General features: G+C 33.6%; 1 protein-coding gene and 1 non-coding gene across 2 annotated transcripts in view; one reads left to right on the top strand and one right to left on the bottom strand.

Moving 5' to 3' along the window:
• The window catches only part of SEMA3D (semaphorin 3D), a 186486-nt gene that overhangs the window by 85811 nt on the left and 83954 nt on the right, over nucleotides 1-16721 (top strand). Inside the window, exon 4 of the mRNA XM_036931702.2 lies at nucleotides 14999-15061. Within this exon, the coding sequence (XP_036787597.1) occupies nucleotides 14999-15061 (63 nt within the window). The remainder of the gene's footprint in view (nucleotides 1-14998; nucleotides 15062-16721) is intronic.
• LOC118935443 (U6 spliceosomal RNA) lies at nucleotides 8709-8812 on the bottom strand. The gene has a single exon (XR_005033820.1). It is a non-coding gene; the product is annotated as a U6 spliceosomal RNA (small nuclear RNA).

The raw sequence follows: 16721 nt of genomic DNA, 5'->3' as shown, positions 1-16721 counted from the left end.
AGCTACTAGGAACCATTGCAAGTTTCAGGTCAACAGTTCCCAATATTGAATTAATAGAGACTTCTTCTGGTTCCAGAAGAGTTGTTTATAGGTCACTGTAGGACTTTGAGGCTTCGTATAGCTTTCACCTTTAATGACCAATTTTAACTTAGCACTCCAATTTTGAAACACTTTTAATAACTAAATATAAGTTCCTGAGATTTTTGAAAATATTAACAGCACTCAGGCCTCTTGGTCTGCACAGGCAGAATATTTATCTCCATATGTGTTAATATTGCTTAATTAACACCTACATTAGAAACAAAGTTTTTTGCCTTTTAATCATTGAATTTATAAGTAGTTCTTCCACACATTTTTGAGGTCCTCCAAAGGAAAAGGAGTTACTTGTTTTGAATGCTCAGACTTGATAAAGAAATAATCTTTGAATGTAAATATATATGCATTTGTGTGATCTGTGTTTCTAGAAGAAAAATGGAGGGCTAACATATTGCCAGTAATTGTTATTGACTTGTTAATCCAAACACACTTACAAACTAAGAAGGTTATCCTATTTTTTAAAAAAGATATTATTCTGTAATCTGGATATTGTTTACAATAAGGTGAAATAGGAGTTGATTATGTGCTGAAATCTGAAAAACTTACCTTCCATTCTGTCATTATATCTTCATTCCATTTATACTTAAGGTGTATTTTTTTCTTAACGAATTTCTTTTAAAGGTACATAATACCCCTAGGATAGTCTATTGATGGTATCAACTAATATCCCAGTCATCAGTAAATATCTTAGCAGGGGATGACTATTTTTATGAAAGAAGCCAAAGAAAATCTTAGTCCACTTCGCAGTTTTGCTGTAAAAGGTACTACATAGCTAACAAAGCATTTTTCCAAATATGTCTGTTTTAGTATAATAGCAAAAAGTAATTCATACTTTTAAGGGAATTTATTCTTGTGCTGTTCTCTGCCTTTAGGGATTGAAAGAAAAAAAGTCTATTTATTTAAACTGAGCTTATTAGATCATTGCTTAAAATAAATTCTGATAGCATAACTTCCTTCTGTGACTGTTTTAAGCAACTCTCTCTTTGGCTGTATTCCATGCTTGAAATGTGCTAATATTTAATAAAATAAATGCTTATGGAATATTGATTTCCCTATGTTATTGAAATAAATGGTTACTTGAACATATTATAAAATTAGGGTCTGTACCAGAGATTTTCTGTGTAACTGATATTTCTTTATTTTTATAAAATGTATATGATTTATAATGGGTTATACATGTGAAGGTAAGACTTTATGTTTATGTAGGTATTGACCTTTAAAACAGATATAAATCACTCCAGTGCTAAAAGGTACTCCACAGTAGCAAGTTTAAGTGTTCAGATGTAGTACTTGAGCAGTGTTTAGACCTATGTGGTTTGCATTGGCCCAGTGCCCCTCGGCAAACATCCAGACTCCTCTGTGGAAGAAACCACACATGTTGGGACACTATGGGGCTCAAGGATGTCCTTTGTACTCTTTAGAGTTAAAGCAATATACAATGCATAATTGAGTTATGAGTGACTGGTTAGGCATTTTTTCCTCTGGCAAATTAAAAAAATGCATATATGTAGAAAGCATTCAATTGAAGTATCAAAATTTAGGGTAAATGTTTACTTGATACGTGAAGTTTTGTACAAATAGGATATCTGAAATTTTTGTACAAACAAGGATATGCTTATTGAAAAATAGTCATTATCATTTCATATTTAACATGTCTTTAGTGTGAAATCACCAGAAATTATAACACAATCATTTACAAAACAAATTCAGTAATAAATGCTTACTAATATCCTTCTTATTATCTTTGTTAGACTAGATTTTGAGTCTTCTACAATGAATGGTGCCAAGTATATAATCAGTAAAGTTTGATGAGTGAATGATTATAGAGAACAAAAGTACAAATTAGGTCTTTGAGAGTGTTTCCACTACCTAGAAAGTAGAAGTTAAGTTTTTTTTTTAAACTCTCTGACATTTAGATAAAAGGGATAAGATCCTGATCTTTTTTTTCTGTTGAGGGGAAGGACTACTGATATAGGGATTTAATAGACTTATGGTCAAGTGTAAGTTGCATCATGTGGGTGGGATACCTTACAGGTTTTTTTCCAAAGTTTGTTCATAGGCATCTCTTTAGTTAGGGAATACTCTGTGGCTTCTTCTCTGGGACAGGTCAGGACACATTTGGGACAGATGTGCACATTGATTTTGACATTTCCTTCCCCCAATACTAGACCAAAATGGAACAGTCAGAACAAGCCCAAAGTGACCCCATTTCAAGGGGTGGACATGGATCTGGAACTGTACTTACCGCTCCCAACAATTGTGTTGTAGGTTGAGTTCCCCTGGAAGCCAACTATGAGATGAAGATGAGTTTATAAGATATTTGTAAGGGAGTATTCCTGATATATGAGAGGGTTGCTAAGGAAGTAAGGTGGAACTGAGATGTGATGCAGTCCCAAGAAAGGCCTCAGCTGACAGGCCAAGCTGATAAGGTGGCAAACATAATATTTTCCTCTAGTGGAAATGATAAAACCATTTTTCAACTGGGTTTATGTTATAAAAGTGAATCTCCATTTTCTCGCTATCTATTTCATTCACCATGACCATCAGTGGTATCTCTGTAAAAAGTAAAATCTGATCATATTTCTTCTCTGGAGTTCTTGATTTCTGAGGATCTTGAATTAATTCCAGATTTCTGCTGACTTCTAAGGCTCTTCACCCATTTCCATCCTATGCTTTCAGGCTCACTTGAGTGTCTGCTTTTGGAGTTGGAGCATTGTAATAGAATATAAAACTTAGGTCTTCTCATTGCTCATGCCCCAGTTATGGAGACAAGGCATTACACAGTTAAGAGTTACAAGGCAAGTCAGAAAATCTTTGAATGTCCAAAAATGATGAGACAGATCACATATCATGGGAATTCAGGGAGGGGAAAAGAAATCACATATTGTGCATGGGATTTGAACTAGTTCAAGATAGATTGGTAAAATTTGGATTGTTGTTAACTGGTCAATTAAAATAGTTTGGATTTGGATTTGGAACTTGAGGTTTATTGTTTCCTTGTTAAGTGAGAATGGGGTAAAACATGTTTGAGAAAAGAACCAAAGAGAGTAATTTCTCCCCTCCATGTGTATATTTCTCATAGTTTAAAGAACTATGCCCTTAACATCCTACTCTGTCCCTAGAGTTCAGGGGTATAAAAAAAAATGAATTTTAATAGTCCTTGAGAAAGGTGGTCAACTGTGGAAGGACATTTACATCCATTTTGGGGGGAAGGAAATGTCATTTATAAGTGAAACATTAGAAATTTGTACAGCATTGACATGATAATAATGAAAGTATTTGATGTTCATACAGTATCGTTAAGGACATATGATTTCTAATCAAACAATTCTAAACTAAATTACATGGCATCTGTCACTTTAACTACAAGTGAAATCCTGCACCTCAGCCAACCTTAAGTAGTCCTAACAGTAATTCAGATAAAATCCAGAGCACACTCTATGTTAAGTTCAGGAATAATACACACAAGCTGAAAGTCTCTACCTCTCTCTTTTTAAATGTAGTTGTAGTTGGCAGTTTTTTTTAAAAAAAGGTCAATACTTTCTGGTTATGTTATTTAACTGGGCTTCTGAGTTAATGAATTGTTGGGGTGTTTCTATCTAAAAATGTTACTACTACTTTGGAAGCATTTCAAGCCATGCATGGGTGGAGTGAGTCTCTAACACAGGATGTAAGCAAACAGGTCACAAAGAAAATGATGTATTAAACTTTGTAGTGTTGTTGGGTCCATATTATTCAAGCAGTTGTTTCTTGGTTTTCTTTCTTTTTTCTTCTCTCTCTCTCTTTTTTTAAGTGGGCTATAGAGGCAGACAGTAGACCAGTGAAAAATAAACTTATCTGAGCCTGAAATTATTATTTATTTTACCTATTAATCTAATAGCAAGTGGCATGTCAACTCATGGAGTATAATAGTAAATAACTTCGTTTTACCTTCCACTGAATCCCTTTTGATCTACTGTTTTGGACAGATTCTACTGGAACTGAATGATGACTCTTGCATGCCACATGGCTTTTGAGGTCATGCTTAAATAATACAGACGATTGTTGTCCAGCAATTAAAAAGTTTAGTCTAACGTAATAAAACTTACAACCTCATTTAAAATTGAACCTCTGTCTCCTCTTCCTGCCCCTGGCTGGGCAATCCACGTGAAGGAGGGCTCCTGAGTAGTGAAGCACACTCTCTTTCCCTACCTACTGCTCCTCCTCTTCCCTAAAGTTGATAAACACAGTGTATGACCCTCTAAGAGTCCAGGAGAGGAGAAGAAGACAGGGGTTCAGAGTAGTATCTGCTCTCTTGTCATTGCCACAGAGACCCCACTTCTCAACGTCTGGCTTTGTCAGATGTGCACAGGTGACTTTTCATTCAGGGGCACCTTAGTAAGTTTTAGAATTTCCTATTTCTCTTCTAACTGGTATATTCTCTCTCTTTATCCTGAGACAGATAGCACATCTGCCAGGTGTTAGTTTCTGAAGTTTTCACCCAACTCTGTGGAACAGAACCTCAGGTGACGTCATGCCATCATGGCCCCCATCTGTTCTGTGGGGGTCCTTATATATATGTTCCTGAACACATTCTGGGAAGTTCAGGCTGACAGCAGTAGAGCCAGTGAGCCAAGCCTTTGTTTTCATTTGCACCTTGTCAGTCTCCCACCCATTAGACATTGGTCTACAATGTCCCTTAAACTGCACGTTCAACAGCAAGTGCTCCTTGAAGGCCCAGCGAAGCCCCTTCCCCTGGCACCTGCTCTTCACCCTGGGGTTTGTACACAACTGTCTCAGGTGAAACATCCTTCTCAAGGCAAAGGAAAAAATCTTCCTAATCTGTTTCCAGCTATTTTAGAGCTTCAACATGGTTGAAATCATCTGAATGATTCTTAGCCACCTACTTTGAACATTTTTGTATCTCATTTTGAATTTTTTGTCGGCTAAAACTTCTCTTTTAACATCCTGCTATTATGAAAGCCACATAATGAGCTCTCAAAAGAATGTTGTTTACCTCTAAATGTTATGGGCAAGCTTGTTGCATATCATTCCTGAAGTTTACACACTAGAATCACCTGGGTAACAAAATGGAGAATGTTAATATTAGTGTTATTTACTTTTTGGATGTTAATAGCTTCAAGCTAAATATTTACTCTTTTTCCCACACCTATGAATAGTATTTCTGTTGTGTTCCATAAAGCTAAGCTATAACTAAGAGTCTATAAAAGAGAATATAGGATGTGGATTGATCTATTTACAAATAAATTTCAAAATTAATCTTCAAATAGTTTACTTTCATTTTAAGATACTTAATCTTTATTCACTTTTATTTAATTAAAAATATTTTTTCTTGAGATTGATATGTGTCAAAATTAAGTATTGTATATAAAATGTTCAAAGAATTGCTGTTAGCCAGTCAAAAATGAGGATCTTTCTCAGGCTCCAGAAGAAACCTCTTAGCTAAACTTACAGGGTTGAAGAAAAAAGCAGTACAATAGTTGAAATGTTTCTGTTTAAAGTAATTTGTTGTTAAAGTAAAATATACTAAATATGCTTCCGGGGTGGATTTTCCTAGCAAATTTTAAATTAGAAAGCAATGTACCAAAGTAATATATACATTCCATAGCCTACCTAAGGTTAATTCCATATTTTTATGGAATAACATAAGGCAATTTTATTTCACCTTGCTGAAATTTAGGTCACCATATTTGCTTAAGAACTTTATTGTGTTGTTTAGTTAACCAAAAAAATAATCAGAATTATTTAACAGGAAACAATGGATAAACTTGAAGATAAGATGCCTAAGCTACAACTTGGACATTCTAAGATAACTGACATTTTTTTTTTAACCGCAGAATGATAACAAAGTAATTTCACGTTTGTAAATGTGACGGTTTTTTTTCTTCCACCTCATAAGGTAATATCTATGTTATTTTTCTCCTTATTTAACATTAGAACTAGGTTTGTGATTATAAAATTACTTAGATTACTTGAAATCCATCAACTGTGCCCCTATTCTTAAGCACCTATATTAGGGAAATAACTAAGCTAAATGAGTTTGTAATTTTAAATATAATACTTTTCAGTGGAATATTTAAACACTCTTCTTTGCATAGCATGAAAAGCTCTTTGTTGTTTCCCTTTCCTGAAGTAAGTCTAAAACAAGAGGGTTTTCATACATGAGGATCCTGAACTTGCTTGTTTTATACTGAGTACAAGCAGAAATGCTTTTTATAAATCAGAATGACCTTTGACTCCAGTCCTATTAACTCACTTCATGGCTGAATAAGACATTCCCTTCTAATGTTTTACCCAGTAAGTCTATTATTATTTAAAATCAAGGTATTGATAAAAGAAAATTACCACCCCTTGTATTCTTAGTTAATGCTTGAAATTAAGAAAATATAAACACTTGGAAACCATGTGGACACCCCAATAAATTAACTTTTGAATATGGCACCCTGCTTAGTTTCATAGTGATTAATTTGTTCCTATTGCCTGTGGAGTACATGCTGTCTAGTAATCACAGAGGTAAAACAATCGCCTCCTTCATGGATGTGCTGGCTTCCCAGCTGCATTGCTGATGTGCAGGTCCCGTCTGGTCACTGTAATGGACTGTCAGGATGTTGTCAGACTACCCAGACTCTTGCCAGAAGTCTGACAAAAATCCTTTCTCTGTCTTCAATTTTAAAGGAAACTCTGCAGATAGCTTTTTAATAGTTACTGAGTGCTTACCATGTTTGCAATTCTGTGCCAGGTGTTAAAGATAGGAAGAACAAGCAAAATTCCTTGTCACTCAAGATCAGTGGTCACTAAACTTCAATGAGTAATATATTTCTTTAAGAAGATAATAGAGACTGTGACCTGTATTCCTTACAAAATTTTTAAATCTATCCACAAGCATAATTGCATCACAAATCGAAATTACCAATCTATTAGTGAATTTCTTAAAACTTCTTTTAATATTTGTAATACAATATCATTTCCCTCACTTTCATGCAGTACATATTTATTGAGCTCCTACTAGGTTCCTGACACTCTTCTACATGCTATGAATATAGCAGAGAATATAACTGGTTAAGCCTTTCATGGTACCTCCAGTTTTGGGGGAGTTGATGGAGAAGAAAAAGGGAAACAAGAAAATATCTCTTAGTGTTGTTATTAAAAATGTGGTGATATTCCTGGAAACGTACTTTAGTTTGATTGCTAGAAAAGGTATTTTGGAGGAGGTGGTTTAAAATGGACTTCTGTTTATAAGAAGGGATAATCGAGAGGAGGTCAGATATATTTCAGGTAGGACAAGCTATTATAAGGATAATACTGAATTAATATTTGAAAGGATAGCATTAGCTGCTAACAGCTAGTACAGCCGGAACTCAAATTCACATCTTCTATTTCCTCTGCGTTTCATTGATCTTCTTGACTGGGGAAAGGTTCCAAACTAAATTTACTTGCAAAAAGGAAATGGCATATAGATGTGATAAACACAAGTGTATCAGAATTCAGAGATGGAGGTGAACGGAGGCAAAATATAAAAAGGCTTTGAGCTGAATCCTAAGGAAGGAAAAGGAGAGATGATTCTCGCCTAAGACTTCATGAAGGAAGCCACATGAGCAGATCAAACCCAAACTTGAGAATTTAAACTCCCTATCTGTAACAATTCAATTTTGAATAGAATCTGTAACAATTTCAATTACGTAGTATTTGCCTTCGGTATTCCTCTCCTAATGTTTCAATACCTCATTCTTTGAGCTCAGAATTCCTACGTCCCTCTGTCCTTGGAACCCAGGGTAGTCATTGCTCCCTTGATTGTTTAAATCCTGTACCATATGCCATTTAGAGCAGCATTTTCCAACTTCGTTACAGCCATTCATAAACTTGAATCCTGTTATTTAATAGAGATGGCCACTTTCATTTTTTGGGCTCTGAATTGTTGTCTTTAATTGGGTTCTATGAACAAGTTGTAATTTCCTCTTTTGTACTCCATTCAGTTGTTTCGGCATCTTTGACTTAGGCCAAAGGGCATTTGACTGACCTTGCACTTGCTAACTTGAGTCAATTAAATTGCTTCCTCAAGGATGAAAGACAGAACAGATATAATTAGAATTTCCTTAGGATGTTGTTATAAGGCCTTATCATTATTTGAATGTTTCTGTAACTTGCCTAGGATTAAATAATTAAAAATAAATTGCCTGACATTTTCACCTTATCAAATGATAACTGTTGATGAATTATATAAATTATGAATGAAAAATAATTGTTAGAGACATTGCAGTATTTTACTTGTAAATTCCTCCTGACTATATGTATTTAATGTAAAAATGCTTCAAAAAACAAAAACGTTTCAGGTTTGGATAGAGATAAGCAAATAAAATCAATATAATGTAACTAAACCATAGTTTTCTTTTTACATGCATACAGCTTCCACTGTATTTTCATAAGAAAATTAATGTGAAATCTCTTTTGAAAATATATTTAAAATATAACTTTATAGCATATGAACATATACAAAGTGACACTGGAGACAATTTTCATTTCATTAGATGATCTCTTTCTATAATGTTAATCTATATTATATAACTCTGAAAGAAAAAATACATACGTGTGTATTTTCACTCTCATTCTCTTTCTAAAGATATGGGCACTTCATGAATTTGTGTGTCATCCTTGTGTGGGGACAATGCTAATTTCTGTATCATTCCAGTTTTAGTACATGTGCTGCCAAAATGAGCACTACATATATAATTTTAGAGGTTAACATTTGATCTCTCCAAGTGTAACATACAAAAGTTAATCCTTTGGAAATGATTAATTTCAATTGTGAAATATGATGAAAACAATATAAACATGCATATGTGGTTAAGTCAGTAAATTACAGAATATGGGGACTGATTTACCAGATATAATTGTTTTAAAACAATAATCCATAATATGCAAATCAAAACCACCACAATGAGATACCACCTCATACCAGTCAAAATGGCTATTATCAGAAATAAGAAGTGCTGGCAAAGATGTGGAGAAAGGGAACCCTGTGCACAGTTGGTGGGAATGTAAATTGGTAGTCACTATGGAAAACTGTATGAGGGTCCTCAAAAAATTAAAAATAGCAGTACTATCCACCCAGAAATTTCACTTCTGGGAATTTATCCAAAGAAAACAAAACCACTAACTCAAAAAGATACATGTACCGCTTTATTTGCTGTGACACTATTTACAGTAGCCAAAATATAGAAGCAACCTAAGCATTCTTCAGTAGATGAATAGATAAGTAAGATGTGATACATATACACAATGGAATATTATTCAGCCATGAAAAAATTGAAATCTTGACATTTGTAAAAATATGGATAGATCTAGAGGGTATTATGCTAAGTGAAATAAGATGAAGACAAGTACCATATGATTTCACTTACAAGTGGAATCTAAAAAATAAAACAAAAGAACAAATATATCAGAAATAGACTCATAAACACAGAAAACAGACCTGGTGGTTGTCATAAGAGAGATGGGTGAGGGGATGGACAAAATAGGTGATGAGAATGAAGAGGTACAAAATTCCAATTATAAAATTAAGTCAAGGGAATAGGAAGTACCACATAGAGAATATAGTCAATAATATTGTAATATGTTTGTATAGTGACAGCTGTCCTAGGTAGCATTTCATAATGTATATGATTGTTGAATCACTATGTTGCATACCTGAAATGAATATAATGTTGTGCATCAACTATACTTTAACTTAAAAAATTAACCCATAAATTGTCACTTCTAAGTGGAGAAGTTTTATAAATTCACTTCTGTTTCCCACAGTCATTTTCTGTTATTAACTTGATCTGTAAGATAAGCACTCAAATGAAAACCAATTTGCAACCCCTAATTGTTTAGTAGTGTTTCAATTGATAGTTATACCCTGGATGATTATGTTGAGAGGAATTCTTGGGCTCATCCAGACACACAGAGATGATCTGTTTGATTAGCTCTGTCTGTCCTGCATGTGGGTGGAGAGAGCAGCAGTAAGCTTTCTACATATTTTAGATCTTTGATATCTAAGCTCCAGGGCCCCAGAGACTACTTCCCATCCAAAATTATAGCCTTAAAACCTGTATCTGGTACATCATACAATGTTTTTTAAGAACGAGTGTTCTGTGGAAATATTTCAGGACAATTAAAATACGACACATTATACAAATAGCATCTCTGTTTCTGATGTGCCTCTCGGATAAGTGAAAGAAAAACATCTATGGATAACTTTCTAAGAGAGAAGTACAGTTCTGTTAACTTTTAAAAATAGGGATACATGTTTTGTTTGTCCTGCTTAATGCAACTTTTAATATGGCATGATAATGCATGCACAAGGTACTTAAGTGTGAGAAAATGTACATGTCATTTATGGCTGATAAATTCAGGAAGCAATGAAATATTAATAATCACTGCCTCAAAACTGTTCATATTACCTAATGCCCAAGAGGACTTTTTATTGATACTGGGGATATTGAATTTCTAAGTGTGAGGTGTGATTTCTGTCTGAGAGTGAGGCTATCCAAAAGTGTACTGACTGTGCTACTGATATAATCTCAGGATCTCAGGTACCCCTTGGGGTTTGCATAAATTATACTGAAACTTTGAGATTATATATGAAATAAGTTGGTTTATATACTCAACCAGAGTTAACATCTCTACCTCTCCATCTGTGTACCTGTGTGTCTGTCTCTACCTCCTTTTTACTGCTTTTCTCCTCTATATCCATTTGCACACATACAATAAACACACACAATTTGACTAGAAAAATACGGTAATGGTGGAATGTTTTTACATAGGTAGGAAGAGAGATAGAGGTAGAAATATATGTGTCACATTATATATGCCTCTCCAAAAGGTTATTGAAAAACAAAAATGTTACTTGAACATATTTCTGCCAACCTTGTATATTGTGTGGTTTTTTAAATTGTTTTTATTTTTTTGTTATGCTTTGTTTTATTTGTAGGTTTAATTAAGTGAAATTTGTTTCTTTTAATTTGCTATCAACATGGAACCAAAAGGAAAATATATAATTCCTTTATTCTAATGAATAGGTGTTAAGTAAAAGAAAATTTCACTGTATATGATAGCTTTTAAATATTGGCACAACTACAATGATTTTTTTTCCTTTAAGTAAATGTTTAGAGTCTGGAAGACAGTCAGCTATCTCCTAGGTTATTATTATTAATGTAATTCTGTTTGTGATTCCTAAACTCTTGACAGCATTGTTTCAAAATAAGCCACTATATGTAATCTCAATAAATCTATATTTAAGACCTGAATGTTACCTTATGAAGTAATACTATTTGTGTGATAGTATCTTAGAATTCCTGTATAGTAATAATAGTGACTGAAGGATAATTTCTATTTTTAACAGGTTCTAGACTTTATGGGATTGAAGGTGAATAATGAAAAATGAGATAACTTTGGTAAAATAAAATCTTTATAAACAGATGTTAGGAGATTTTTTAAAATTGGTTTCTGGAGTCCAACAAATTCTTAGTGCTTGAGTATCTTTGTATAACATTTATTCACTAATCAAAAACCTGATTTGTGGAAGCTTGTAATTTTAGTATTATTGTTTCATTAACTAGGATGACACAATTCAATTTACAATTATGTGACTTAACATCAATTCAATTTACGTTATATTACTTACCACTAATAACTGAAAATGTACAACAAAACCTTTAAAACACCTTTTAGAGTATATATTCCTTTGCAAAGAAAAAAAAATCTGAGTTACTATTTTAGTGTCAAGTCCTTAAGACAAAATTACAGTCAAAACTATTAAACTAAACTACTACATTAGAGTTGAAACTAGTAAGAGCAAGTAATTCAAAACAGTGGCTCAAAAGGGGGAATAGTAGACTTTGTTTGCCACTCAAGCTCTTTCATGTCCCCTGAGCATTGTGGCTCCATCTCCTGTCCTCTCTTCTCACTCTGTATCACCCTTAGAAATGGCCTTACCATACCTGTTTACAGAGCTGTCTTCCTGACTCAGAGCCACACCTGGCCAGGCATGTGGAAGGTTCTTACTAATTATGTATCTAATGAACAAGATTAATGAACAGTAACTACTCTGTGCTGATGGTAGAACTTTAGTTTAGATTTCAAAGTTGATATGAAGATTGCCTCCACATTTTGTCAGTCTTTAAACAACTCCTGTCATTTTGAAGTATCTATAAATATATTCAAAATCAATTTTTTTTAGAAACATAATTTTTCATAGTTTAACTCAATCACCCAAAATACTGGTTTAAAGTAAAAATGGATCCCTGTGATAACTTCTCTCCTCTTTAAGTCTCATTTACTTATTATAAAAGAGTTCTATATTTCCTTTTTCTTTTTCTGTATAGTATTAATACTGATATTTAAATCTGAACAAATCTATAAATATTGTTCTAAATTTTTTTCTGAAGTGTGATTAAATCTGACCATAATATAAAACAGAAAAGTATAGTATCTGACATATTTAAAGGACTCAAAGAAATACCAATCTAGACTACAGACCAAATAAAATGAGCTAAAGATTCAACCAACTGAGAGATCATGGACACAAATTCTTTGTGTAATTTATTTTCAGTCCGATGATACAAAGCGGTTTTTTGTGAAATTACTGTACTATTCAAGAATCAGCAAGTATAGAGCTGCAGTTTTGTAAGATGAAAGGACTCTGGAGATTTGTTGCAGAAAGTGAATATACATGATAATACTAAACTCTATTAGCTTAAAATAGCTAAGGAGCTTAAAATAGCTAAGGAGGTAAATTTTACATTATATGTATTTTACCACAATTAAAAGTAATAATAAAAAAGAATCAGCAAGAAAGAAGTGAGAGGATACCTTGAGCTCCTAAGCTCAAATATGAAGCAAAAGTTCCATGAGTATGGGATGCCATTTTTAAAATGGAAAAAAAAACAAAAAAAAACGCTCAGTTCAGGAATTTTGCTACCAGTAGTTAAAACAAACAAACAAACAAACAAACAAAAATAACATAATGACATTTTCACATTTCCTGCCAGCTGCTGTGTTTTATCTTTACTATTGGCTTATTCATTTATTTAGGACTTCATGATTCTAGGTTGATGATTGACTGTAGTCAGTTGGCCTGTGCATGCCCCATTTTGATTTATTTATTAACTGACTTACACAGCTTAGTTGTTTTTAATTATGGATTAAACACCTGAAAATGCACCATCCAGAAAGAAAGTTAAGCTCCGGTAGATATTCTGTTTCTTATCACCAATTCCACCCTTTTCTTTTTCCCAATCTTGGATAACCATCTTCCCGAACTGTACATTCTTTACTCTCTTGCTTTTCTTTCTACATATTTAATGCATCTGTATAAATGCCTAAAAAGTGCCTATTTTATTTTAATTGTTTTTAATATTATTCTGAGGGCATCTCTCTGTAGTTTTGGGGACTATACTTTTTTCACCTAATAATGAATTGTTAAGTTCCATCCATATTGCTTTTCTATTACTGTCATCCATTCATGCTTACTGCTGGCTACTATTCAAAATTGTGTGAAAGTACAATTGCAAGGATTTGAACCATTTCTGAAAACACAGCACCTTTAGGTCCTTATGAACCATACATTTCAAGGTTAGCTCATCCCTCGAGCCTACTGCTGCCTCAGCTAATCTGCTCATGTACATTTTGGATTACAATTTGTAGGTTATTAATATATGCTGTAAACAACTTTGTTGCATTTAAAAATTTCAATTATTTCATTGCATTTGTCTGTTAAGAGAGCTTGGGTGTTATTTTCTGTTCTTTATTCAGAGACATAAAATCTTAAATTTCACTATGAAGATAATATCATATAAACATTAGTGACATAAGTCATTTGTTCATTCCAGGCTTAACAAATCTCTTTCAGTGTATTCCTTCAGGATATTTTCCTTTTTCCTCACCTATTAAAATACTTTCTGCTAACATTGGTGAGAAACACAATTAAAAGTTTGTAAGGAATTTTTGGCATACACATTACAAGCACTCGTAACCAGAAAACATTTCTTTCCATAAGCTAATGTAGTAATATAACTTAACCTTTATTGCAAAAACTTCCTAACAGAATTCCTTAAGTTTGTTAAAAACAAACAAAACAGAAACTCCATGATAAATTGAAGAGTGTTAAAATGTGATTAAAAGCTACCATTGAATGAGTTTGCTGCTTGTCCTTAAGCATTTGCCCAAATTACATTATGTAGTGGTTGAGATCCCTGGTTCAGGAGACAGACTTTGGTCATATTATGGCTCTGCTGCAAACTAGCTTAGTGGGCCTCGGTGTTAGTTATCTGCTGTTTTAAGTTCTCTGACCTGAAAATGGGAAGAGGAGGTATAGCCATCTCATAGGGTCATTTGAGATTTAAATAAGATAATGCTTATAAAATGTTTAATTGACATGCATTCGAGCTACATACGTGTGAAATATTGCCAATAAACTTACACTGGTTTTTGACCTGGAGTGATAATTTGTGCTACTGACAAAGAGTTGTTTCCCACACCTAATTGTACATATTTATAATGCCCTAGCACTCTGAGTCTTCATAGAAAAACAGGGTAAATAGAATCTCTCACTTAAGGAAATGCTAACCTGAAATTTTATTGCTATCACAGGATTTATGGACTTCTTAACATAATTTACCCATAATTAAATATATTTAAGAAGAAATTACAAGATTAACAAATAAAAATGAAAATTCTACAGCTTTTTCTTAGGAACTTTTTAAGTTGGCTTTAGAAAATATTTAAACCTCAAAATCCTTACTTCGTATCAACAATATGTTCTTGGTTTGATGTCTACTCTTCACTTTCACAGTCATTTCCCGTAATTAGAATTGGAGGATGTTTTAGATATTCAGATTCTAACACACCTTGAAATGTTTTACAGATATATTGGCCTGCTGCAAAGGAACGGGTGGAATTATGTAAATTAGCTGGGAAAGATGCCAATGTAAGTATAAGACTAAAAAAAATTTTTTTGTTAGACTTGTACTGATATGATAGTAAATATTTATATTGGTTATTATTGAATTAATGACATTAGTATAATGTTTTTAAGACCACACTAACATTCTGCATAGAGATCATATGGTGTAAAATATTATATGGTAAAAATATCTTGCCAAGAGGAATGGCATTATTCTTAGAAATTTAGAAGTACTACACTTTCTAATGTATTGATTCTGAATATCATTTTCTTCACAAAAAATCTCAGAAATTCATTTAAAATAGTCAAAAATAAATCATCAGAAAATAGGCATTTCTAGGCTTGTGTAGTGTCCATTTATAGGCATGTATTTTGTGAATGTACACAAAATTAGTTGTTTTAGCATTACAAAGAATTGATATTTAATTTGAAATTAAACTTACATCTAAAAGAATTTCAAAAGTTGACATTATAGAGATGATAAGAAGGATTGGTTGAAAATGAATGACACAACATTCTGGAATAAGACCTAGAAATAATTTACTCTAAAATGTACTTAAGCATAAGTATATGAAATAACTTAAACAGTGGGATCCTAATACACACTTCTAGTTTAAGCTGCTTTAAGGACCAAAGATCACCCTTGGACAGGTGTGACTAACTGAACCGTCTTTGGGGAATGCTGTCTGGATCGCTCTTGCATAGCCCAAGTTGTCCTCTGTGTTCCCCCAACGTGGGTTGCATGCATTATCTCCAGCAATGACTGAAGAGGGGTGTAGCTCTGCCTGCCTGTTCTCATCTGAGTGTTCTGATTCAGGCCAGATGCTCTGTGCTCTGCCCTGACTTCTTGCACTGTGCTGATAGGGAGCGTTGCTTTTTTTGGCAAAATAAATCACTTCCTGAATGTAACTCAAGATGAAAAGAGACTCTAACTTGGGGCAGGAACATGACATTGTGAGGCTTCTTTTGCAACACCCTCTAATGTTGCTTCTGAATATGGTAAGCCGGGAGTATTAAGCTGAGTGATGTCTTCCTATTTAACAGCAACAGGTGCCAGGTCTGCAGAAGCATCAACACTCTTTTTAACTTGCGGGGGGTGGGGGAAGATGCTTTGCTTATGAAAGCTTCCCAAATTACTTTGTTGAATAACAGTGGAAGCATGTCATAAACAGTGTGAACACTATAATGTGTGTTTTGTGTTCCACCAGTATTAAGTTTATTTTAATGAGGCAAGTAGGAAAAGGTTGTTTCAAAATTACTGCAATAAATGAATGGCAGTTTTCTCATGGAGTAGATGAGAGATGAACACTCAAGGTGAAACAGTGAGTGGAGGTTTTAATTGTGACAGTGTTCTAATTTCACTATGTTCACTAATTCCAGTTATATAGTAACTTAGTTGCCCCCATTATTAAGTAAAAACAAAGGGTAATCAACTTTCCTTGAAGTGGTATCCTAGAGAATGTAGGACTCAGTATATGGAACCTATTCTTCCAATTCACTTGTGTTTGGGAGCTGGCAATCACCTCTAACCTTTAAGCACACCTACTGCTAACCCAGGATTAGAGATTTGGGGCACATCTCCCTGTTTACTGATGTCTGTAAAGTTTGATGTTGGATCATGTAGGAATAATACAAGTCTTTGTCTCCTCTTTAGTTTGTCCCTTTACAATAATATTATATTTTG

Source organism: Manis pentadactyla, chromosome 7 (genome assembly GCF_030020395.1).
Source record: "Manis pentadactyla isolate mManPen7 chromosome 7, mManPen7.hap1, whole genome shotgun sequence".
Taxonomy (NCBI): domain Eukaryota; kingdom Metazoa; phylum Chordata; class Mammalia; order Pholidota; family Manidae; genus Manis; species Manis pentadactyla.
The sequence above is the reverse complement of the archived record's forward strand: the minus strand, read 5'-3'. Positions and strand labels throughout refer to the sequence as shown.